At 48.0% G+C, this 24382-nt stretch overlaps 1 protein-coding gene across 1 annotated transcript in view; it reads right to left on the reverse strand.

Annotated features, from left to right (window-relative positions):
* The window catches only part of LOC133126502 (AP-3 complex subunit delta-1-like), a 30411-nt gene that overhangs the window by 2536 nt on the left and 3493 nt on the right, over window positions 1-24382 (reverse strand). The window contains 32 exon segments of the mRNA XM_061238786.1: window positions 468-547; window positions 1020-1141; window positions 1673-1758; window positions 1864-1952; window positions 2795-2941; window positions 2944-2983; window positions 3861-3908; window positions 4381-4536; window positions 5008-5139; window positions 6256-6309; window positions 6729-6866; window positions 7506-7656; window positions 9491-9564; window positions 9939-10135; window positions 10650-10725; window positions 11048-11119; window positions 11984-12125; window positions 12825-12970; window positions 13434-13665; window positions 14082-14312; window positions 15039-15187; window positions 15314-15459; window positions 17295-17343; window positions 18158-18207; window positions 18946-18995; window positions 19211-19284; window positions 19844-19983; window positions 20773-20902; window positions 20997-21104; window positions 21261-21341; window positions 21486-21566; window positions 22571-22666. Coding sequence (XP_061094770.1) covers window positions 468-547; window positions 1020-1141; window positions 1673-1758; window positions 1864-1952; window positions 2795-2941; window positions 2944-2983; window positions 3861-3908; window positions 4381-4536; window positions 5008-5139; window positions 6256-6309; window positions 6729-6866; window positions 7506-7656; window positions 9491-9564; window positions 9939-10135; window positions 10650-10725; window positions 11048-11119; window positions 11984-12125; window positions 12825-12970; window positions 13434-13665; window positions 14082-14312; window positions 15039-15187; window positions 15314-15459; window positions 17295-17343; window positions 18158-18207; window positions 18946-18995; window positions 19211-19284; window positions 19844-19983; window positions 20773-20902; window positions 20997-21104; window positions 21261-21341; window positions 21486-21566; window positions 22571-22666 — 3567 coding nt within the window.

A 24382-nucleotide genomic window follows, 5' to 3' on the forward strand; every position in this document is an offset into this window, starting at 1 on the left:
TCCAAATCCAAATCCAGCCCTGGTTTCCTTTTCTCCTGGGTAATTAGTGCTACCGATTGGCCAGACAGTCTTCACACCTGACTCCCAGGTAATGGGAGGTGGGAAAACCAGGAGTTCTGCCGATCCCTGGTCGACAGAGACTCCGGAAAGCTCACGAAACATGGAAAGTAAATGGATTCCAGGCTTCTTCATGATTTCCAGCTGTGGAATTGCTACTTTCCAAGAACTACAGACAGGGTGAGTTAAGGTATTCACATTAGCCAGGAGTGAAAAGGCAACTACATTCATAACACACCGATGCATCAATAAACCAGGCTACGAACAGGTTCTTCCAGTTTTTTTTCCGTCTACATTGCATTTCAACGAAAGCAGAATTGGTCCTTGTTAGCAGGTCCAGTAGGCACCTAGCCATGCTAACATCATACAGCTCCCGGTTGCCCAGTGTAAATGCTGACGCTGGCACTCACCACTTTGACAAGCAGACAGACGTGGTGACCCTGGACCGACCTACTGTACATACTGGCACAGGAATCCACCCGCTCCACCACTGGAGAGGGAGAGAGGGAGGGAGGGGAGAGAGAGAGGGGCAGGGTGAGTGATTGGAGTTGGACGTGTTCCCATCTCTTCTCTTCCTTTTCCAAATAACCACACCTTTTGCTTTTCTTGACTCCGTCACCACTTTAGGAAAAGCACCGACCACAAGCTGTCAATCTGTAGAAAAACATCCTTTTTCCTCCTCCCTTCCTTCCTTAATCACTCTCTTCTCCCATCATCTGCCTTCCATAAAAGATCTCCTCCCTCTTTCATCCCCTCGGTCTCATTCTCCATGCCCTTTCCATCTCGCTCTCGCTCGCAGTATCTACCCATCTCCATCACTCCATTTCACCTCCTGCTCCTCCATTACTCCATTCCACCTCCCGCTCCTCCATTACCGCCTCCCACTCTACTTTCCGCTCTGCCTCTACCTCTCTCTCTCCCCCATACCCATACCCCCAGGCCCCCTCCTCACACGGCCGTACCAGAGAAGTGGTGGTGGAAGCAGACCCGGGCGAGCAGGTGGTGGAAGGGCATGCTGATCCCCTCCAGCCGTACGGAGCTCCCCTTCATGTCTCCGGACTCCAGGAGCTTGCCGTACGCGTCACTGCCAGCGGGAAGTCAAAGCACAGACAATGCATCCAAGCGCTCGTGAGTATGCCTGCTTATGTTAGCTACATAGTTTTGCTGTGTGGCACGCTACAGCAGACTGAAACCCAATGGTGCTATCCTAGCAGAGGCTAATATACCGTAGGTCTGTTCCCTCCCCAGTAAGCCAAAGCTAGCTGCCCTGTAAACTCCCACTCCTTAAGTGGGAGTTTTTGCCATTGGCAAATGTCTACTTTCGACTACTTGACTGGTATGAATGAGTGAACGTTATTGCTGTATTTAAGAGAGCTACAAACAGCTATCCAGAATGAAATATCTTGGGGGTGTAGGCAGGGTCGAGAATGGTGACGTCATTTGATTGTAAACACAGGAGCGAAGCAAGGAAAGTAATCCTGCATAGCGTGCCTTTAACATCCCATCCCACTGCTGCTGACCCGTTTCCCGGCGATGGCGGGGTGTGTCCCTAAGCGACTGTGCATTGTGTCCGCGTGCACCCCTGTGGAACATGGACGCAGGTGTGAACACTGACCTGTAACAGGGAGTGGTGATTAGGTACGACGTGCAGGTAAAGTGCAGTTTAAAGTCCAGTTTCTCATGAGTGGACGAGTCCTCAGTCTGTATGGAAAACAGGAAAAAAAAAAAAAACTGCGTGAACACACTCTCACACGCGCACACACAGCATCGCATCCACCCTACAGCGGTAGAACACGGGAGTGTCACCTTGATGATGAAAGTGAGAGTTCCCTTCAACTTCTGTGGCATGACGATGCTCTGCACGGAGAAGACGTAGCGTGCCTCGTTTGAGACCCCTGGGGAGGGAGAGAGAGGGAGGGAGAGAGGGAGAGAGGGAGAGGGAGAGGGAGAGGGGGAGGGGGAGAGAGAGAGAGAGAGAGAGAGAGAGAGAGAGAGAGAGAGAGAGAGAGAGAGAGAGAGAGAGAGAACATGAGCATGAAACCACAGTCCACACAAGGCACACAACTCACCACAAGCAACGATTCCACCCAGATTAGTTCGCAGAGCAGCACATTTCCTGGTGCAGCGCCCAGGCCTGCCTTGGTACTAACTTCACACTGTATTTTATTAACACTGTTTTACTAGCGCACTGATATTGCCAGAATTGAAAGTAAATTACTCCCAGCTTGTGTTTGAGCAATGTATAAAGGGCAATGAATTTCCACTTGCTGTAACATTTTTTATTTTTTTCTCCTCCCCAAATTGTTATCTGCTCAGATAAAACTAAATGCCAGATGGCACTTCATCATGCAACAAGACAACGACCCTAAACTTCCTGCTAGAGCAACAAAGGGGTTTTTCATGGCCGAGTCAATCACCGGCTCTCAATGTAATTGAACATGTGTTTCACATGCTGAAGAGGAGACTGAAGGCAAAAAGTGACCAAAACAAGCAGGAACCGAAGATGTCTGAAAAGTCAGGGGAATAATAAATAATAAATACTCCTCTGACTTTTTCTACTCAGTATCTATTTCCATGCTTTTCCAGGATGCAAATATGTGAAAAGACTGTTAGGATTTTTAATTGACCATTGGGAATCCTGACAAACCACGGATAACGGGCAAATAACTTGGACGGCTATCTCCAATTTTCTTGGTCCACCCAGCTCCTCCCCCTTCCTCCCAGCCCCGCCCCTCACCTGGAGGCAGCTGGAAGGGCACGGCGAGGCCGTCGTGAGGCCCCGCCCCCTCCGGCCTCTGCAGCTTGGAGTTGAGCGAGTCCAGCACGTTGAACTCCATGGACTTCAGGAAGCTGTCGCTCTTGTTCTCGAAGATGACCGACACACCACCTGACTGCCATCTTGCAGGTTCCCCTGGATGTCGCACAGCTAAAAGGGAAAGGGCGGGAGAAGTCAGGGAATACTCAGCATCATTCGCAGAGAATACACCACACCGACGCCGCAGAGAAATCAGCCAATCACACGAGAGTCTCAGCAAGGAGCACGGCAATCAGAATCCCCTGCATGCAACAAAGATGAGCTTTTCCTAAATTTGTGCCACCTGCCTGATAGAGATTTGGTTAAACGGCTAGATTAGATTTTCACACAGAAACCAAAGCCCCATTATTGCAGAGCAACTCATCCACACGGGCAGTCAGAGGTAGAATGTATTACTCCACAACACCAAAGGTCAAAGGTCAACTCCATGCATAAAACTCCCCTCTACCAGCTCATACCTCACCAGTGTCCTCCATCATCTTTAAAAAGGGGAAAATGGGTGTGATTCACGGGTGAAGCAATGCGTAAACTAACAGGTGTAATCAATGGCACAATAAGATCCATTCAGCTTGAGCCAAAGGCCTTTAACCCACACTGCTCCAGGGGGGTAGGCCCCTACTCAGTCTAATTGACTGTAATCGCTTTAGACAAATACATTACAGTTATTTAGCTGTCGCAATATAAAAGCACTTGGCAGAGTGAAACCCCTGGCACTGACAGTGAAACCACAGACACACATGTAAGTAGCTATACACACACACGCACGCGCACACACACAACACACACACACACACGAAAGTAGCTATAGACACACACACACACGCATATGGTGCGTGCGCGCACACATACACACACGCACACACATACACAGTCACAGATTCACCCACACATACACATTAGTCACACAGCTGTGAGCTGAAATCACAGGCTGGGTTCAGTGAGGATGTCATACTGCCCCATCCTGCCCCCCTGTATCCCCCACACTCACCATCTTGATGTAAGCGTTCTCGGCCAGCAGACAGTAGTTGGACATGGGCTGCAGGGACAGAGTGGGCAGGTCAGGGCAGGCCCTGGCTCGAGACACACAATACAGCTACAGACAGGCAGCCTGCCGGATTATACAACAGTGTGTGTGTGTGTAAGGCCTTGTGTGGGAGTGCCAGCCTGTGACCATGCCAGGGGGAGTGAGATGTGTGTCTGTGTGTGTGTGTGTGTGTGTGTGTGTGTGTAGTGTGTGAGAGAGAGAGAGAGCCTGCATGCATGTGTGTGTGTGTGTGTGTGGGTGTGTGTGAGAGTGTGAGAGAGAGAGAGAGAGAGAGAGAAAGAGCCTGCATGTGTGTGTGTGTGTGTGTGTGTGAGAGTGTGAGAGAGAGAGAGAGAGAGAGAGGAGAGAGAGAGAGAGAGAGGAGAGAGAGAGAGAGAGAGAGATGAGAGAGAGAGAGAGAGAGAGAGAGAGAGAGAGAAAATGTGTGAGTGTGTGTATGCGCATGTCACTTGTGAGGACTGACTGGCAGTGGCTCCTCTTCCTCCACTGTGCCATTCTGCACAGACTCGTCTCCGCCCCCATCGCTGTGGTGATGGTGATGGTGGTGCTTCTTCCTTTTCTTCTTCTCCTTCTCCTCCTTTTCCTTCTTCTGCTTCTTCTTCTTGTGCTTGGAGGACTTCTGGGAAGAAAACCAAGAAAGAACTGCAGTCAGTGCACTGAATGGACCGTTCAGTGAGAATGCAGAAATTCACTGTGTATCACTGTGACTGAGATCAGAACAGCGCTCCTCATGAACACAGCGCTGATCTCAGAACAGCGCTCCTCATGAACACAGCCCTGATCTCAGAACAGCTCTACGCTCCTCATGAACACGCCCTGATCTCAGAACAGCGCTGCTCATGAACACAGCACTGATCTCAGAACAGCGCTCCTCATGAACACGGCACTGATCTCAGAACAGCGCTCCTCATGAACACGGCCCTGATCTCAGAACAGCGCTCCTCATGAACACGGCCCTGATCTCAGAACAGCGCTCCTCATGAACACAGCCCTGATCTCAGAACAGCTCTACGCTCCTCATGAACACGGCCCTGATCTCAGAACAGCTCTACGCTCCTCAGGAACACGGCCGGACCGCGGGAAGACTCACCGCGTCCTCCGGCTGTGCGTCTTTGGGCTCGTCGGGGTCGGGGTCGGAGGTCGGGGCCGGTTCGGGGGCCGAGCCCGGTTCCGAGGCGGAGCTGGGTTCTGCTGCGGGAGCGGGCTCTGCTTTCGGTGCCTCCTGCAAATGCAGAGCACAAATCAACACCCCGCTCCAGACCCGGCTCATAGACACACACAGGCTGGTGGCCGATCCAAAATCAGAAAATCCCCACTGAATTGATTGGAGATTTAACACTAGAGATATTGGCTAGATACAGGTCATATGGATCTCAGAATTCTGCCACCCTGGCATCAAACCACCTTCATTTCTTGAACAGAACTTGCACAAAAACCAGTTGGTTTTTCATTTGCATTTGGCTGCTTACAGACGAGACAATCAGAGTATTGTTATAACCACTCAGCCACAAGGAGAGACATAAATATAAATATTAAAATATGAATCATAAAAATAGGTAACAGCTATGAGCACCTGTTACAGGAACGTGTGCCCCTGTATGGGGGCACAGTTTTAGAGGTGCTAATTGGTCTGTCAGTAGAGAAAGAGGCCACATCAGTTCAAGGGCAGGCGCACCAACAATAAAGAGATACAACAATCGGCCCTAAATGCTGAAATGCAGTTGTACGGGGTGCAGAACAAGTGTTTGATGCAGTAATTAACCCTCTTCGGAGTTTAAACTCCCCAAAAAATAGGAATAGGAAAATTAATTTGCAGAGTTAATCGGCACCTTTGTTACAAATAGTGCTGCAGTGTAGCTCTTTACTGTCTCCCTGTTCTGAGCATGCTCAGTAGCTGCCTGGAACGGCTGGGATCTGTACAGCCAATCAGCTTGCTCCTCTTGCTTAGCTCACAATACCCAGAACTAAAAGCCTGTTTTCGGAACAGCTGACAATTGAGAGTACAAATGAGTTTTAAAAAACAGCTGAGCGGAGGAAATTGAGACACCACCTCTCTCTCTTTCACCCTCACGCACTCACACACACACACACACACACACACACGCACGCACACACACACAATGCTGAATGTCCTCACGTGAACCCAACGGACAAAAACAGACAAGCATACAGATAAAGGAAAAAGGCAGATGCCACCTGGAAAAAAAATGAAAGGATGAGAATGGTGTTGTAGAGAGATGGAGGGAGGGATGGAAAGATGAGGAATATATGGAAGAACCAACTGCAAAAAGGTTAATGGGGTGGAAAAAAGAAAACAAAAGAAAAAGCGGAACTCAACCTGGTTGCTAGGGGGCACAGGGGCACTGGACAGCCAGAAATCCAGGTCCGAAGCCTGGAGGGGAGGGTTAAAGGGACGGGGGTTAGGGGTGGAGACAAGGAGAATGACATAAGGGAAATAGCTTTGCGGGGTGAATTTAACCAATTCAGTCAATTCAGAAAATCAACTGAACCTTAAATCATGAACTGAAAAATGGCCCATAATGCACTGTGACGTTTTGAAGTTTATTGAATTCCTCAACGCGGCAACCTTCAGTACCTAACTTTCCCAAGATGAAAATGGAGCAATTTATGAGAAAAAAATAAATAGATTGAGGAATACATGAGAAAAATCTGACCGTAGATAATAGTTAGTAAAAATAGTTTGTAAAAACCTAGCAAAAAACCTCCAGTCTCAACATACAGTAAACAGCAGGAGTGGAAGTCTGGGGCATGTAGTTCTCAGCAGTGGGACATCCCTTTGTGATGTCATACCTCAGCAGGAGTGGTGGCGGGCGGGGCTTCCACTTCATTGATCTCCACCGATTGGACCGGTTCATCGGGCAGGGCGTCAGCTGGCTCCTCCTCCTTCTCGTGCCTGTGCCTCTTCTTCTTCTTCTCCTCCTTGCTCTTCTGCAGAACAAAGGAGCACCATAGATAACGCTGAAGTTCTCTTGCCTTCGTAGCCTCAACACTGAAGTGGAAACAATTCTACACCCTATCATGAATAAATAATGCACCTGAAACGCCCGTTACTAAGCAATCTCATTGAGAAAAACTGAACACAGAAAGAGAGTCGCGAGAGTCAATTATCTGGCTAGCCTGTAGCAGTATCGGCTAACAAGCTGATATTAATGAGATGCAGACCACGGAAGCAATGAGCGAGAGAATAACGGCTACACGCAGACATTAATGAAGAACAGACCACAGAAAGTCATTAACACGATTGGCACAGTTTGGACAGGAATCCATTTTGTTCGAGAAAACGAAAAAATGCAAACCACATGAAACTACTTGGGAGTGTCAGCGGAAAAACAAAAACAAACAAAACAAAAAAAACTGCCAAGTCAGCATTTTCCACAAAAAACAAAGCTGACAAACACATTCCTGCAAATTAATGTGGACCACTTCATAGAGAAATACATTTGGAAGACACAGAAAACAGCTGTAAAGCAAATTCTACGTATTTTTTCCCCACATCTTGTGAGGAACAGGGACGGCCCTAGTCCTTACCCGTAAGCAAGTGAAAGATAAAAATCGCTCCATCGTTACCTTCCTCTCTTTGTCCTTCTTCTTCTCCTTCTCCTTCTTGCTCTTCTTCTTTGGTTCCAGAGGGGCCCCCTCGCCCTCTTCTCCAGGGCTTTTTAGGACATCCGGGGGCCGGTGGGTCCTGACCGGGAGCTTCTCGCTGTCCGCCAGGGGCCTGAATCGAGGCAGAAAGGGGCCCCGGTCAACTGGGGACAGACTGGGGACAGATTTGGGGACTCTGGCCCCACACGGGGCCCCTTCCAGTGGATGTAGTCCAACTGCAAAACTTCAAACCTTTGGAAGGGTAGTTTTTTTGGGAATGTTTTTTGAAAATTCTAAGAAAGTGTTCTAGAACTCAATCACTTTCAGTTACCAGTAGCGTGTGACATCAGCATTAGAATGTTCAGTTAATAACATTCCAATCACATATTTATGACCTCACACCTTAAAGGGTATAATTCCGACAGGACCGCAACTGCAAACCCACATTATGTTTCCAAGAACAACATGAGGCACTGCAGATGCCTATGTCATAAAACAAAAAACACAAAAATAGGGCATTTCTTTACAAATAAATAAAAGAAGGTTCAAAGGGGAAAATACTAGGAGAAGTAGCACTGCAAGCACGTTCACATGAGACTATTAACATGTGCCACATGTTAACTGCAGAGATGCCCTACTGTTCTTAACACAGGCCTGGAACAGCAGCTTGCCAATGACACCGCCTCTGCATCGCCCTCTAGTGGTATCTCTACTGCAGAACAGCCGTCCCTGGACTCAGCGAAGACCACACTGTGGGCCAATGCAGGGTCGATGGAAGCCAAATACATCTGCAGGGGCTGCGTAATTAATTCCGTCCTCATTGAGAAGCACAGAGGCCCCTGCCGCACTGTGTCCGTTTTGGCGGTCCCCAGGGCTGGCTGCAGTTAGCAAGCCGATAGCAGCTGCATGCAGGCCTTCACAAACCCTAAAGCAACATTTACTGCACAGCCCAGGATACCCACCAAAAAAAAAAAAAAGCCTGCTAAAGCCTGACTTTATAAAGCTTTTACAGGGTGTAAAACACACAGACAGTGAAGGCCAATATCATCTAAAACCTGCACTGAGAATACACCATATAAAAGCAGAGGCCAACATCTACAAGGCCGGTTTTTCTGCAGTGTATTTAATGGGAGGTGAAAAACATTGTTAGGCTGTGCAGGTAAATGCGGATGAACTAGACTGTGATTTGTGGAGGCCAGTAGCACTTGTTTAACTGCCCCAAGTCTCACTCTGGGTAATGGGGGCGGGGGGCGGGGGGCGGGGGTGCAGCTGAGCGTTGTGGCCCCAGATCTCTTTGGGGTACTCACCTGCGTGGGGGCCCCAGAACCAGGCTGCCCAAAAAGGGGCAGACAGGGGGGGTGTGTGCATGAGAGAGAAGGAGCAGAGATGTTTGATAAGAGAGACATCAACAGGAGCAGATACAATGGATGATGGTGCAATGCCATTCGGTGTCGCTAGCGTAGCATTTCACAACATCTGTAGCTCAGGTGCTAACTGAATAACATTAGATGCTGCATGTTGTGGTCTTCTGTCGTAAAATGTTTCAGTGGAACATCATGTCAAAACCGTGCTCTTAGCTGGATAATTATTAGCAGTTACGCTCCATAATTTACCATACATTTGTTTCACGCATAAAGGAGAAAAAAAACTAAATGGGAAAAAAGGATGTATGGGAATTTCCCAATTGACTTCCATTCTCTGGCAGTAACGGGCTGAGCACTCCTTTGTTGCAAAATTACCCATAATCCATAACACGGCCATTCACAATGAATGGACAATTTGCTAATTGTTGCTAACATTAATCTAATGCTAGCGGCTGAGCGGTCTGCTAAACCGATCTCTGGAGGGAAAGGGAACCACAGATCATAGGGATGTAAGGGGGGGGGGGGGGGGGGGGCTTTCACCCGAGGGGCCCCCAGAGACCCCTCACAGGTGCTGTCTAAGCACAGACAGTATCGAACACTCACTTGTCCAAGTCGATATCCAGGGCTTTGTGGGGGTCATTGGGGTCCTTGTCATCATCGTCGCTGGGCAAGGCATTCTGGGATAGAGGGGCAAGTCAGTCACAGGCCGGCGTCACCGCAAATCTCACCAGCTAGCTTTCAAAGTTCACCTGCTAGCTCACTCGATGGGTAGCCCCTCTTAGCTATAGTTACCTTGCAAGCAATCGGCTATGAAGTTAACAAATGTAACTGAAACTTTTCATATGCAGACACAGAACTAAGTTGCACAGTACACAATCCCGTGATTGCGTTGTATCCAATACGGGGTAGATCCACATCACAAGGACAGCGGAAGCGTTTTTTTTTCGTGAGATTTGCAGCCGTTGTAAGATTTGCAGTTACACCGGCTAAACTCGCTAAATCTCCCTAACGGCCACAGCTCCCCAACCCACACCCCGCCCCTTTTTCACACCTCGGGCATCTCCTCGGTAACGATGTCCACCATGTGGGCGGGAGTGATGTCCTCCTCGCTCTCCGGGCCCGAGTCGCCCCTCCTGCCCCTGCTGCGCCTCTCCCTCTTCTTCTTCTTCTCCTTCTTCTTCTTCTCCGCCCTCTCCTTCTGCCGTCGCTCCTCCTCCAGCTTCACGTACTGGTCAGACATGGGCATCCCTGAGGAGGAGGAGGAGGAACAGAGAGTGGAGGAATGGCGTGAGTAGCACGAGGAGGAGGATGCGGGGAGAGAGGATGACGAGGGGAGAGAGGAGGATGATGAGGGAGAAAAAGAGAAGAGAAAGAAGGAGGAGGAGAAGGATAAGTCAGAGGGGATAAGGGGAGAGAGTAAAGAGAAGCAGAGAGGGTGTGCAGGCAGTAAAGAAGATGAATAAAAGACAAGAGGGAGGAGGGAAGTTTGTGAGGTGAAGAGGAAGACAAAGCAAGGACACACAGAGGTGGGAGAGAATAACAAACACAGAGATAAAAGAAGCCGGAAAGGTTCAGACGTACAGCCATGAGCACGATTTCACACGTCACACAGGAGCCTATCCAAAGCCCAGCTGATGATACACCTGCCCCACACTCACAGTACAGTACATTATCTCCCACCCACACACACACAGAACACAGCAGGAGGGGGGGCAGGGGACGGGCGAAACGCCCAAACGCAAACACACGGATACACACTCACCAGGGACTTTGAGAGGCACGCTGAGGTCGATCTGCACCACTGGAATGTGCTCCACACCTGGAGCCTCCTGATACACCTGGAGGAAGAGGAACTGGCTCACAACTCAACCTTTACCTGTGTGTGTGTGTGTGTGTGTGTGTGTGTGTGTGTGTGTGTGTGTGCGTGCACAGCTTATGGGAACTGTACAGGGCTGCCCAATGACGGCCCAGCAGATCCACAGGGTCCAATTAAAAATCAGCAACCAATTTAAGCCAGACTAGGGGAGTTTGTGTGCGGTCAGCTGTGGTCAAACCCGCTCAATATTAAAGCTTTATTTTAGCACCAGTGATTAACATTAGAACACAAAGTCCCTGTAAAATTCTCCAACTGCCACCGGGCAGGGAACCGGAGACACCTGCCTTCTGAGATGACGGAGAGGCCTTGATGTAGAAGGGGTTATTGGCCTGTTCCTGCTTCCTGACTTCTCTCCGCTGAGAGAGGGGGAGAGAGGAGATAGAGAGAGAGAGGGAAGGACAGAGCGAGGGATGGAGAAAGATGGAGAAGGAAAGAGGGGAGAAACAGATTATTTGAGAGTGTATGGTTCCAGTGGTGTACAACGTGTGTGTGTGTGTTTGTGTGTGAGTGTGTGTGTGAGAGAGTGTGTGCGCATTTGTGTATAGAAGTGTGATGGAGTGCACTCGAGGGTGGCTGTAATGTGATACGTAGCATTAGCGCCTGTGCCCCGGTATCAGGCTAGTATTGTGTTGTGACTCAGTGTGAAGGCGTCGATATGGGAAATGACTCACATTTCAATCGATTGAAAACTCCTCGTGTTACATAAAGGTCATTTGTCGAGTCAGGATATGAATGTCATTTCGCTTCCTAAACTCTCTGTTCACGAGCAAAACGCTCTGATGCAGGCTTGTGTGTCAGTAAGTGCTGTGGTCTGTGAGTGTGACAGAAAGCAACACACACACTCCTTTATGTGTGTGTTGCTACACACACACTCCTTTGGATTAGTGTGAAGGATTACCGAGTAACCAGGATAACTGCACTGAGCGAAACCCGGAACGGCTCTTTTTCCATCAGTCCACGTTCCAGATTTGGGCAGGGTTCGGGTGGTAGTCAGTGCAGTTATCCAGCTAACTGAGTAATCCTGCTTTGTGAAACAGGGCGCTGGTTTTGTAAATCAGTTCACACAATACAATACACACACACACGCTGTACACTGGGAACTGCTTCAGCTTTGCTTCAATCCTTTACTGCTTGTCACTCAGAAATAAACTAAATAAATGAAATCGGTGTAGAGAAACACATGAATGTGACAGTGCGTCAGTAACAAAATGGCGGCGTACCCGGGCCAGCTCCTTCTCGTCCGCTTCGGGGTGGCGGGCGCGGGTGTGGCGGGTCTCCTCCTCCGCGAACACGGCCCTGGGCTTCTCGTCCTCAGACTCGCTCTCCGACGGGGGCACGTTGATCCAGGCGTCCAGGTCCAGACTGGGGATGACAATCGAGACTTTAAACAGGGGCACGTGTGTCTAAGCTGTGTTCAGTGTACTGCGGGTGCAAATCAAGGCTTTAAACATGAGCACGTGTGTCTAAGCTGTGTTCAGTGTAGAGTGAGGGTATAAAACAAGACAGGAGCACACGCGTCTAAGCTGCGTTCAGTGTACTGAGGGTGCAAATCAAGGCTTTAAACATGAGCACATGTGTCTAAGCTGTGTTCATTACATTACATGACATTATTGGCATTTGGCAGACGCTCTTATCCAGAGCGACGTACAGTTGATTAGAATAAGCAGGAGACAATCCTCCCCTGGAGCAATGCAGGGTCAAGGGCCTTGCTCAAGGGCCCAACGGCTGTGCAGATCTTATTGTGGCTACACCGGGGATCGAACCACCGACCCTGTGTGTCCCAGTCATTTACCTTAATCACTACGCTACAGGCCGCCCTGTTCAGTGTGGTGAGGGTGTAAATCAAGGCTTTAAACGAGAGCACACGTGCCTAAACTGTGTTCACCATCGAGCAGAAAGAGGGTGAAAATCAAGACTTTAAATGGGAGCAATCGGATGTAAGCTGTGTTCCAGATTTGGGAGGCTGCATGGTTGTACTCAGTGCAGTTACCCAGGTAACGGTTATCCTGCTTTGCGGTCGTGTTCATTGCACATACGGTGAGATGGGAGGGCAGTACTGACCCCTCGGGGATGGGCACTTTCTTCTGTGCTTTAGGGGCCACGGGGTTGAGCTCCCCAGCAAACAGAGCAGTCACCTCCTCCGCCACCTCCACCTCCTTCTGCTGCAGCTTCTGCACGTACTTCACCAGCTGCAGGATACAGGAGGCCTGAGAGAGAGAGGGAGAGGGGGAGAGAGGGAGAGACAGAGACAGAGAGAGAGAGAGAGAGAGAGGGAGGGAGAGAAGAGGGAGAGAGAGAGATAGTGAGGGAGAGAGAGAGCGAGGGAGAGAGCGAGGGAGAGAGCGAGGGAGAGAGCGAGGGAGAGAGAGAGCGAGGGAGAGAGCGAGGGAGAGAGAGAGCAAGGGGGAGAGAGAGCGAGGGAGAGAGGGGGCAGAGAGAGGGTAAGAGGGAGAGGGGTGGCAGGGGGTAGAGACAAAAGTGGGAGAAAGTGAGAGGTAGAGAGATGGAGTGGAAAGGAGTGAGGAAGAAAGGGGGAGAGGGAGAAGGAGAGCAAGTGATAAACAGGGCTGATCCCTACACAGAAGAAAATAAAATAAATAAAAAGGGCTAAAGAACAACAGCCATAATGAGTATGCCGCCAAGCTGTTCCCCACTCACTCCTCCACTCACCCTCTCCTGCACCTCCAGGTTGGCACTCTGCACAAACAGCGGCAGTCTGTCGACGAGCAGCTGCGTGGTCTCCTGTGCCGTCTGGCTGTCTGGCGCCCCCTCCGGGCCACGCAACACCGTGGAGAACAGCTTGGCGGCGTTCTGCACGTAGACGGCCTGGATGTGCCCGGGCAGGGTGGCCACTTTAGGCCTCAGCATGGCCTCCAGGGTCTGGGCGGGGTCGTCCAGGTGCCTATGGGAGACCTGGGGGTCAGTGCTGCCGTTTCGGAACCAGGGCCTGTGTGTTAGTGCTCAAATTCTCTACAGGATACCAGTCCCAATCATCATATTATCCTAGCATGGTGACCTTGTATCCGTCTTGGTGCCGTAGTAGTTTATCTATTGGATCATGTCACGCTTCCAGTTTGACAGGCGATACTTGCTGACTTGGCCTATATTTACCATGTGAACTAGATTTGACGCTCATAGCTGTAGAAAACAGGTACTTTACGTGAATTGCACCTCAGCCAACCTGTTCTGTAGTTGTTACTATAACCTTGGGCCCAAAAAAAAAGAAAAAAAAAGACAAAAGCACAACACAACCGCTGAACTACGCTCATAAAAGCACAAACTGCTCTAGCCGTCCGGCGGACAGGAAGTGCCACTCACTCTGAGAACTCTCCGCAGATCCAGGCCGCGGCGTACAGGACCTCACAGATGCCGTTGCGCTGCGTGTTGCCGGTCAGCAGGTGGGCGTTGTCCAGCAGCGTGGCCATCTGAGCCACGGCGAAGCTGCGGATGGCCTTGACGCGGATCGACACGTCCAGCATCTGGGAGGCGATGAGGTGGCCGTGCCTCGTGCCCTCCAGCCGGGTCAGCTCCACCAGGATACTGATGTACCTGCAACACAACGGCGCTAATGCTAGCTCAATAATATACTGCACACAGCGCTAATGCTAGCTCAATAATATACTGCACCCAGCGCTAATGCTAGCTCTCTGCTATACCTGCAACACAAAAGCGCTAAAGCTAGCTCAATAATATACTGCACCCAGCGCTAATGCTAACACAATAATGTCCCTGCAACACAACAGCGCTAATGCTAGCTCAATAATATACTGCACCCAATGCTAATGCTAGCTCAATGATATACTGCACCCAGCGCTAATGCTAGCTCAATGATATACTGCACCCAGTGCTAATGCTAGCTCAATAATATACTGCACCCAATGCTAATGCTAGCTCAATGATATACTGCACCCAGCGCTAATGCTAACACAATAATGTCCCTGCAACACAACAGCGCTAATGCTAGCTCAATAATATACTGCACCCAATGCTAATGCTAGCTCAATGATATACTGCACCCAGCGCTAATGCTAGCTCAATGATATACTGCACCCAGTGCTAATGCTAGCTCAATAATATACTGCACCCAATGCTAATGCTAGCTCAATGATATACTGCACCCAGCGCCAATGCTATCTTTCTGATATACTGCACCCAGCACTAATGCTAGCACAATAATGGACCTGAACTACAACAGCACGCTAATGTAAACCACTCAAAGTTAGTGACATAATGGAGTCAAGGTTAGTGACATAATGGTAACACTGTTATACTGACCACTCAAAGTTGGTGATGTACTGGTAGTTGCTCTGGCTGCAGATGTCGATGATCTTGGTGAGCAGCTCGTCGCGGTACGTGGTCCCCTCGGCCTTGTCCACATGCAGCATCAGCTTCTTCACGATCTCCATCAGGTTCTTTTTGGACACCTGGAAAGAGTGTCACCCACAAAATTAACATAACTGAGAACTGATGGCAAGGAACCGAATTTGCTCCACAAAACGTGAAGGCATTATATCACTTAAAATAGCCAGGACGCGATGCGAGCATCGTACCATGCCGTAGAGCAGGTCCAGAGCCCTCAGGCGGATGGACTCGTCCTTATCGTCCAGGCACTGCAGAATGAGATCCTTGTGGGACTGCACAGACTTGGGGTGGGTCTTCAGGATCTTCGACATGGCCAACAGGCCCAGGTACTTCACTAGAACACGCACACAGAAACATCTCCATGGATAAAGCTCCTCAGATGCCAGACGGTGCATTAAGACTACCCTACGCTAAAGCCAGGATCGGACAACTCTAGTCGATATACTCATCTGACTCCAATCTAATAATTAAGAGATGGGCAGAATTGAAACCCAGCAGATTCTTGGGCTCATGTTGTCCATGCCAGGCACTACAATGGGCCTCTCCATCCTCTGAGAGGGCTTGGTCTTGCTACCTGGTTATCCTTCCACCACATCTCAAACCAGGGCTGCCCACCCCTGTTCCTGTAGATCTACTGTCCCGTAGGCTTTCAACTCAACCATAATTTGGTACACCTGATTCTAATAGTTAGCAGCTCTACCAGATTGCTAGCTGTTGAATGAGGTGTGCTTTGTTAGGGTTGGAGAGAGCACCAACATGTCAGTAGATCTCCAGGAACAGGGTTGGGTAGCCAAACGATTCAACTGAAGACAATACAAGTCAATTGAGCCATCAGGACTGGAACTGGATAATCCTTCCCTACATTAAAGCCTGTATGCAGCTAGGCTCTTTCTGAACACTAGACTAGACTCAGACTTTGCAGAACTACAACAGAACTGGGTCCCTGGATCAGAAGAGGTTGAAATCCCCCGCTCTAGTCACTACACTGCCCCTGCATTTTACACTCAGCCTATACACTCTCTTTGCTTTATTACCAAAGAGTTTATTATACAACGCCCTATAAAACATATTAAAGTCTACAGCAGGGATCTGAAACTCAAATCCTGGAGGTAAACAAAGTCTGCGGGTTTCTGTGGTTCCTTTTTGATCAGCAGCCAATTTAGTAAATGGAAACAAGTTAAGAGTCCCCAATGAAATTCACACAGAAGCAACCCTCCTGGATGGGAGTTTGAGATACCTGGTCTAGTTTCTCTTTGATCTATATTCACCAACACAGTACATACTAACACAGGAACACAAAGGAAAAGAAACACAAACACAAAAGACTATGGGGAAAAACACACCACGCCACACACAGAACACTCAACCGTACGTGTAGGGCTTGATGTTTAGTCTTACTTCCTTACTCTTACCAGCACATTGCTTTTCTCTTTTGGTATTAAAAAGATGCTATTTTGACACGACAAATGAAAAATAAAAAAATCTGAAAGGTCATGAAGCGAAGTAACGTAAAGCTGGCAGTGTCAAAATTTTACTAATTTCTAGTTAAATAGCATCAGTGTACTTACACTGTAAATATTACTGTTTACTCTAAAGAAAAGGAAGGAAATAAGCCTTCAATGAAAGGCAACAAGCAAGCCCAGACGGAACTAGTCTACACAGGCCACTGTCCTAAGGCTGAATCCGGATAACTCCAATCAAACGGCAGACTTAAAACTTTAAAAAAAGTTTTACTGGTGCAAACTGTTTACACTGTAAAGTGTAATTAATGTAATTACGGGAGGCCGGATACTGTAACTGCAGGTGGTCACGCTGCCCACCACAACACAAGCCAAATAAGGCCTGGAACTATGTTTTACAATTAATATTAGATCACTAAATATAGAAATTTCAATGGTCACAAATCCTAAGCTTAAAGGCAATTCTTTTGTTGTTTTCTATAATTACTTGAGCAAATTAAATCAGGTCGTTCACATGGAATACTTCTTACCACAGCTCCAAAAAAAAAAACTATTAAAAAAAGAATATATATTAAAAAAATAAGAGTTCTCCAAAACTGGAGTTATCCATAACCGATCTGGTGGGGTCGAGTTGGATTCGCCGTGAGCTACTGTGAAACACGCAGACAATGAGAGAATGACACACTGCAGGCATTGATAGAAGGCTCACAGTTCTGGTCCGAGTCTTCGATCAGGATACGCAGCTTCTGCACACACAGCTGGGGGGAGACACAGAAAAGGGTCTGCCGTTACTCACCGCACGCACACTCACCGCACACTCACCGCACACTCACCGCACACTCACCGCACATAATTTCACCCATTCACACCCTTCATCAATATAAATATTCATGGCGATATTCACTATATTAAATGTGAATACGGTTGCATTTATTGAAACAGGTTACCCGAAATATGCTTCAATATCTTCTCTCTGGTTTTTGCATTAGAAGTAATTTGGATGAGTGCCCACTAAATTCCGAGTCAAGTAATGCATGTCACAGAGCAAGACCTTCATGAGAACATACTTTGGTTTTAATAACTGCTAACCATTAGTTTGGAAAAGCCATCAGTAATTAGCGATTAGCAAGTTTTATAAACACATACTCTTTAATTAATATTGAAGTTCATAGGTCAAGAGCTTTCCTGGTGGATTTTAGTAATAAGCGTTTTGGATAAGGCACATTCGCATAATCTAGCAATATGTAAATGTGAATATGGTTCATCGAAACCATCTCATCCACTATCATTATGCTTTCTAAAAATTGGCTGTTAATCGTCGCATTCATGTGCCAAGTTTTACGACTGTATAATTAGCATAATTAGTATTTAGCCATTTGGATAAGCCTCCATTTGGATATGTCCAAAAAGTCAGTCCTATTCATAATATAATGTGCCACTTCATGCAAAGGAACACCACTGTCTATATTGTATTAATAACCAACCGGTTAAGTGAGTATTTCAAAAACAGCTAGTAAATCAGTTGGAGGGGGAAAGGGTTAACGGTAGCAGACAGAGGTTGCCGTGGCGTACCTGGATGCTGGCGCTGTGATTGGGCATCCCCGAGGAGAGGGAGATCAGCACTGTGTTCCAACAGACAAATCACAGTCAGACCCATTGCATATAAACTTGCTTTTTTTTTTTTAAATGTTCAGAAGTACAAAAGCCTAACCGGGTTGCAAATGAGCTCGCTAGAAACCCAGTGTGCAGCGCCTCTGCTGCTTGTTTTTCACTGGCAACAATGTTAATTACATAGTCCCTGAAAAGTAAATGAATAAACAAAAAATCCTCATGGTGCACAGGAATACTCCAGACCAGGAACGCGATACCTCCCAAAACCTTTCTGGCACAGACGAAGAGGTTTTGATTGTGGATTTCAAAAACCATACAGACAAATGAGCAGAGCAATCTATCAAATTAATCTATCAAATTAATCTATCAAATTAAGTGCATGCGGGCAAATGCATTAGAGGCATTGCCCATCCGAGAAAACAAATACACAGTATGAAGAAACTGCCAGAACGCAACCACCGTTTCCAAACGTGTCATCTGATTCCCGGTACTCTGGTTTAGTGTACCAGGAAGAGCAGCCAGAAACATTCAATTGAGTCTGGCAAGCAAATTCACAATTAAGGGAGTCTCCAGGTACATTCAAACATGGTACAAAAAAATATCAGATTCAAAGTTAAAAGCCAGAACTAACGAAACTGATTGACCAAAAACAACACTGTTCTCTGTTAATCTAAAATGTAATACACCGATAAAGAATACTTGCAGGCAGGAAAATCCTGCTATAAGATAGAGGGTGAACCAGCACTAACCTGCAATGACAGTGTTGACACATTCATAGAGCAGGGACATGGCAGAGGTACTGAGAGTGAGAGAAAGTGAGAGAGAGAGAGAGAGAGAGAGAGAGAGAGATGGGAGAGAGAGAGAGAGAGAGAGAGAGAGAGACGGGAGAGATGACAAGGGTGTGGGGGATGCAGAAGGAGAAGCCGTTAGCCGTTAGCGTTTCAGAATAATTCCCAAATTAATGATGCGGATTACTTAAGAGAGAGTGGCTCGGGGTCTCTGAAGAGGCGTTACCTGTGGATGAGGTTCGTTAGCGGTTCAATCAGCTTCTTCCCCAAACGAGGCTCGAGGGGCGTGAGAGCACCGAACTGCAGAACAGAGGCCAATTAGGGAAAACAGCAGGTGCTCATGGGAACTCCATTTCAACAGTCCTGGTTTTCAATCATTTTACCCCATTCCTCAACATTGACACAGACACATGTAGACACCCACACTCTCTCACACACACACAGACACACCACTAAAACATCTGCATGTTACTACCAAGATTAGAAGATACATTTTGGATGGGAGCAGTGTTTTGGTAAATTGGGGCGGCCTGCAGTGTAGTGGTTAAGGTGCATGACTGGGACCCAAGGTCGGTGGTTCGATCCCCGGTGTAGCCGCTATAAGATCCACACAGCCGCCGGGCCCTTGAGTTAGGCCCTTAACCCGGCATTGCTCCAGGGGAGTTAGTCAAATCAACTGCACGTCGCTCTGGATAAGAGCGTCTGCCAAATGCCATTAATGTAATGTAATGTAATTCTCAGATCTGCCGGAGAGTTTTCACATTTCAGTCAGGGTATTTTATACCAGGGCTCATATTTTACACATGTACCACTAAAAGCATCTGTTCCCTAAAACTGGTCCAGAAAACAAACAACTCACCAGCTTGATAATTTTGATGAGGACCCAGTTGTTGGTGGATGAGGTCATCAGCTTGAAGAAGAGGGGTGCCAGGGAAAGGTAGTTTTTGGGATTCCTCCGGGCGAGCTCACAGATGACATTCACCGCTGCCGACTGCACTCCTGGGACACGGGAGGGAAACATTCTAGAACAATCTGTGCGGTTATGGGTTTGAAAAACAATGATATTTTCTTCAGGTAACTCTTCTGTGAAATGTAATTAAAACATTCAAACAAAGAGCTTCGCCATCTGTCTCCTTTGAGTGCAATGATTCTCACTCAGTCTCGCACTCAGAAAATAACACAGAGGTGTAAATTCCAGCTTTCAGTAATTCTTTTATTAAAATCACCTCAGCCAAGAGGTAGAACTAATTAGTGAAATCAGCCGGCAGAGCTCAAGGGTAGAAGAAACGCATGGCAGGACTTAATTTCTAAATCCTGTAAAAACATGCACACTCTTCCAAACACCTGTAGACTCCCCCGCCCTAACAAAATCTCACCTTTCATCCAATTCTCAAGATGTTCATCATTCGCGGAAGAACAAACATTCCTCCACGACCAGAACAACAGAGCCTCTCACTTGCTTTTCCCCCTCCAATTTTAAATTTAAAGGGATAGCTCACCCACAAAAAGAGGGTTTAGCCAATTTAGCGTATTAGCAAACTTCTCATGAACATGTCTCGTCTTGTGAACCTTTGTTAACTAATTAACACGTAAATTAATAATGCTATTTTTAAAAGAGAAGCATTTAATCACAGACAGACTGAATTACACGTGAGGGCACTGAGCCCTCAGCCATACAGGGGGATTCAGAAATGGATCAACGGTCAGGCGCCCTCTGGACTTAACCACGGGGACCGCCCATAGCGTTCATGTTTGGGGTGACGTGCCCCTCTTGGCTCCGCCTCTCACCGGGGTCGGGGTCCTCCAGCTTCTCTTTGAGCCGGGGGAAGGCGGGGCGCAGGGATTCTGGGTATTTGAGGAACACCTTGTACATGATGAGCACGGCCTTCTTCCGAATGTACGGCTTGGTGTGGGACATCTGGGACACGGGAAGAGGAGGAGAACGTGAGGGGAACGTTACCGCGGAAACACGGCAAAGCGCGGCCAAGAGAGGTAACGGGACGGGGCCTCACCAGGGTCATGATGTCATTGGCCAGGTCCCGTGCAAGGTCAGGGGTCACAAAACAGGATAGGCCAGTCAGAGCCACACCGGTATCGTACTGGTTAGGACTGCTGAGATCCTGAGGGAGCGAGAGGAGAGAAGAGAAGGATGGAGAGGGATGGAGGGATGGAGAGGGATGGAGAAAGAATGATGCAGTTACTAGTTGGGTACACGGAGCGGCAGAAAACCAGGGAAAACAAGTGGGTTGGGCGGGGAATAAATGGCAGAGACCGACCTTGCGAATCTGATTGGTGGTCAGCATGATGACATCGGTGCCTTCGTGAAAACACTGGGAGGCTGCTAGGTAACCGATCCTCTGGGAAGGAGGAAAAATGCGTTAAACCAGAGAGGGGCGGCCACTACCAGGAGAGCGCAAACAAACGCAAGACCAGCACTGTTCTCACACAAGCACATTTGAAAAAAATAGACCCGCTTACAGTTCTCCAGAGAGAGGCCTCACCTTGTACGTGAACTTGGAGGAGCTCATCACCTCCACGATGTTGAACGCAGCCCAGCTCACGTCGTATCCCAGCATCTGCAACTGTCAATACGAGAGGAAAGGTGGGGGAGTGAGTATCTATGGCGTCAACCAGCAACTGTCAATACGAGAGGAAAGGTGGGGGAGTGAGTATCTAAGGTGTCAACCAGCAACTGTCAATACGAGGGGAAAGGTAGAGGAGTGAGTATCTAAGGTGTCAACCAGCAACTGTCAATACGAGGGGAAAGGTAGAGGAGTGAGTATCTAAGGTGTCAACCAGCAACTGTCAATACCAGAGGAAAGGTGGGGGGGGGGAGTGAGTATCTATGGTGTCAACCAGCAACTGTCAATACCAGAGGAAAGGTGGGGGGGGGAGTGAGTATCTATGGTATCAACCAGCAACTGTCAATACGAGAGGAAAGGTGGGGGAGTGAGTATCTATGGTGTCAACCAGCAACTGTCAATATGAGGGGAAAGGTGGGGGTAGTGAGTATCTATGGTGTCAACCAGCAACTGTCAATACGAGAGGAAAGGTAGAGGAGTGAGTATCTAAGGTGTCAACCAGCAACTGTCAATACGAGAGGAAAGGTGGGGGAGTGAGTATCTAAGGTGTCAACCAGCAACCGTCAATACGAGAGGAAAGGTGGGGGAGTGAGTATATACGGGGTTAACCAGCAGGATTGTAACTGTCAATATGAGAGGAAAGACTGGGGGAGTATACATGGTGTCAACCTGCATCTGCAACCATCAAAACAAAAGCAAAAGGTGAGGGGGTGAGTATCTATGGTGTTAATAACACTGAATTTTGCAGTGGGGACAAACAACAGCCCTCCACACAAGTGCAATAAGCGAATACACAAAAAAACAAAAAGGTGTGACAAAGCAAACAAGCACAGAGAACAACTAGCAGTCCTTATGAGAAACGGAGGCAACGCTGCTAGTACGTCACACAGATAAAACGCTTTTGTTGTGCTTCCTTCATCAGATTTGGCTCATTGCAGATTCAGTTAATTTCCTGAAAGCCGGGAACAGAATCGAGCGGAGGCTTGTGAGCAGGCCAGACTTACGTAGGTGAGCTTGCACACAGCGTTGGCCTTGACAGCGATGTTGTCCTGCTTGAGCTCCTGCTTGATCTCATCGATGCAGGTGGAGATGTACTTTGCCTGGAGGGAAGAAAGACAATAAAAGATAAAGAAATAAAGAGAAAGAATGAAAGAAGGAGAAAGTGAAAGGGAAAGAGAGAGATCAGACAGGTGCAACAGTGAAGCACAATACTTTAGCCAGGGTAACTGGGAAGTCAAATCTATACACAGCCCTGGAGAAAACTTTGTTTCACAGTTTATGGGTACGTTTCAGTGTAAAATCTAACTGATATTCTTTCATGAACTATTGACCACATTTGCAGAAAATGACCACTGGTCAAAATACTAAAAATCCAGTGTTGTTATACACTGGATAATGCAAACTAAACAAGTTCATAGGCATAAATAAATAATAAAACAATTACATCACAGGCCTATGTATTTGCTTTAGAAAGGTTCAACAATCAATATTTGGCAGAACAACCGTGATTCCTCATCAAAAAGAATATGGGGCGGTCTGGGGTTTTTTCCAGCGCTCGATTATTTACTTGCTGACTGCAGAATCAGAAAGAAGTCTTTCTTTACAACCCAGCTACCTATTCATCATACTGTATACGACAGGCAAGAAATTGCAAAGAGCTTCTATTCCTTTCATTTGTCGTAGCATAGGCATGACTAAATACACTTCAAACGGACAATGAACACACAAGCAAGGGTGGACTCAGGCCCTGAGCTGCACACAAAGATACTCACACACAAACACACACAAACATACTCGAGGGCTGCACAAGAGATTGTATATTATCGCCATCGAGTGACGAAAATGTGAGACAAACACATCGCAAGAGACTGCTTGAACTGCAATGAATCTGGCGAACGCGAACACACACACACACACACACACACACACACACACACACACACACACACACACACACACACACACACACACACACACACACACACACAAACCTCTGTGTTGACGGTCATGTGTCTTCAGTCATAAGACAGCAAAGTGACAGGAGGACACACGTTAAGCAGTGGGCGGGGAGAGGGAGAAATTGAATTACGGAGCGAAGAATCGTCCCGTGAAAGGGCAGGCGTTCCGGGGCAGAGCAGGGGCAGCTTAAAGACATGGGTAAAAACACCAGAGAGTGGAGCTCATCTGCAATCCCTCCCATTCACGTTAAACCTCGGGCCACTGAGACGCACTGAACAGAGTGTCCCTGAGCTGGACTCCAGCAGTGCAGAGGGCCATCGAGAAAGTGAGAAGAACAGGCCCTCAGCCAGACAGCCCCTCAGCCAGACAGTCTAGTCAGCAGGATCTCCTGCCACAGCTCCAGTGAAAGTCACGATCCCCTTCTCCACTGCCAGAACTAGAAACAGAACCAGGAAACCACAACCTCTGGGGTCAGAAGCCTGGCAGCGCTGAGTTTGTGTTGGCATCGCCTTTCCCGTCACACGACCCTCCCCGTCTACAATCGTCCTGAGATTTTATCCCACCGGGGAGTCCTCACCACCGCTCCAGTGTTTGTTCTTCCCACCATAGTTTTTTCACTTCGCTGCATGCTTTTAGTGAGTCTTTTCTTAGGCCTGGCTTTTTCTCCATTCTCCTTCTGTAACTCGGCAAAGTGTCTATGGACAGTTCTCTGTAGAAAGCGCTATACGAATGAAATTGATCCGATTTGGTTCAGATTACTTTCAAGACTGTGCGAACAGCAGGAGTTTGACTAATGGAGAAGTCTCGCAGAAGGGTTTCTGCGCTAACCAACAGCTGTGAGTCTCTGGGAGATGGGT

The sequence above is a fragment of the Conger conger genome, chromosome 4 (genome assembly GCF_963514075.1).
Source record: "Conger conger chromosome 4, fConCon1.1, whole genome shotgun sequence".
NCBI classification, from domain to species: domain Eukaryota; kingdom Metazoa; phylum Chordata; class Actinopteri; order Anguilliformes; family Congridae; genus Conger; species Conger conger.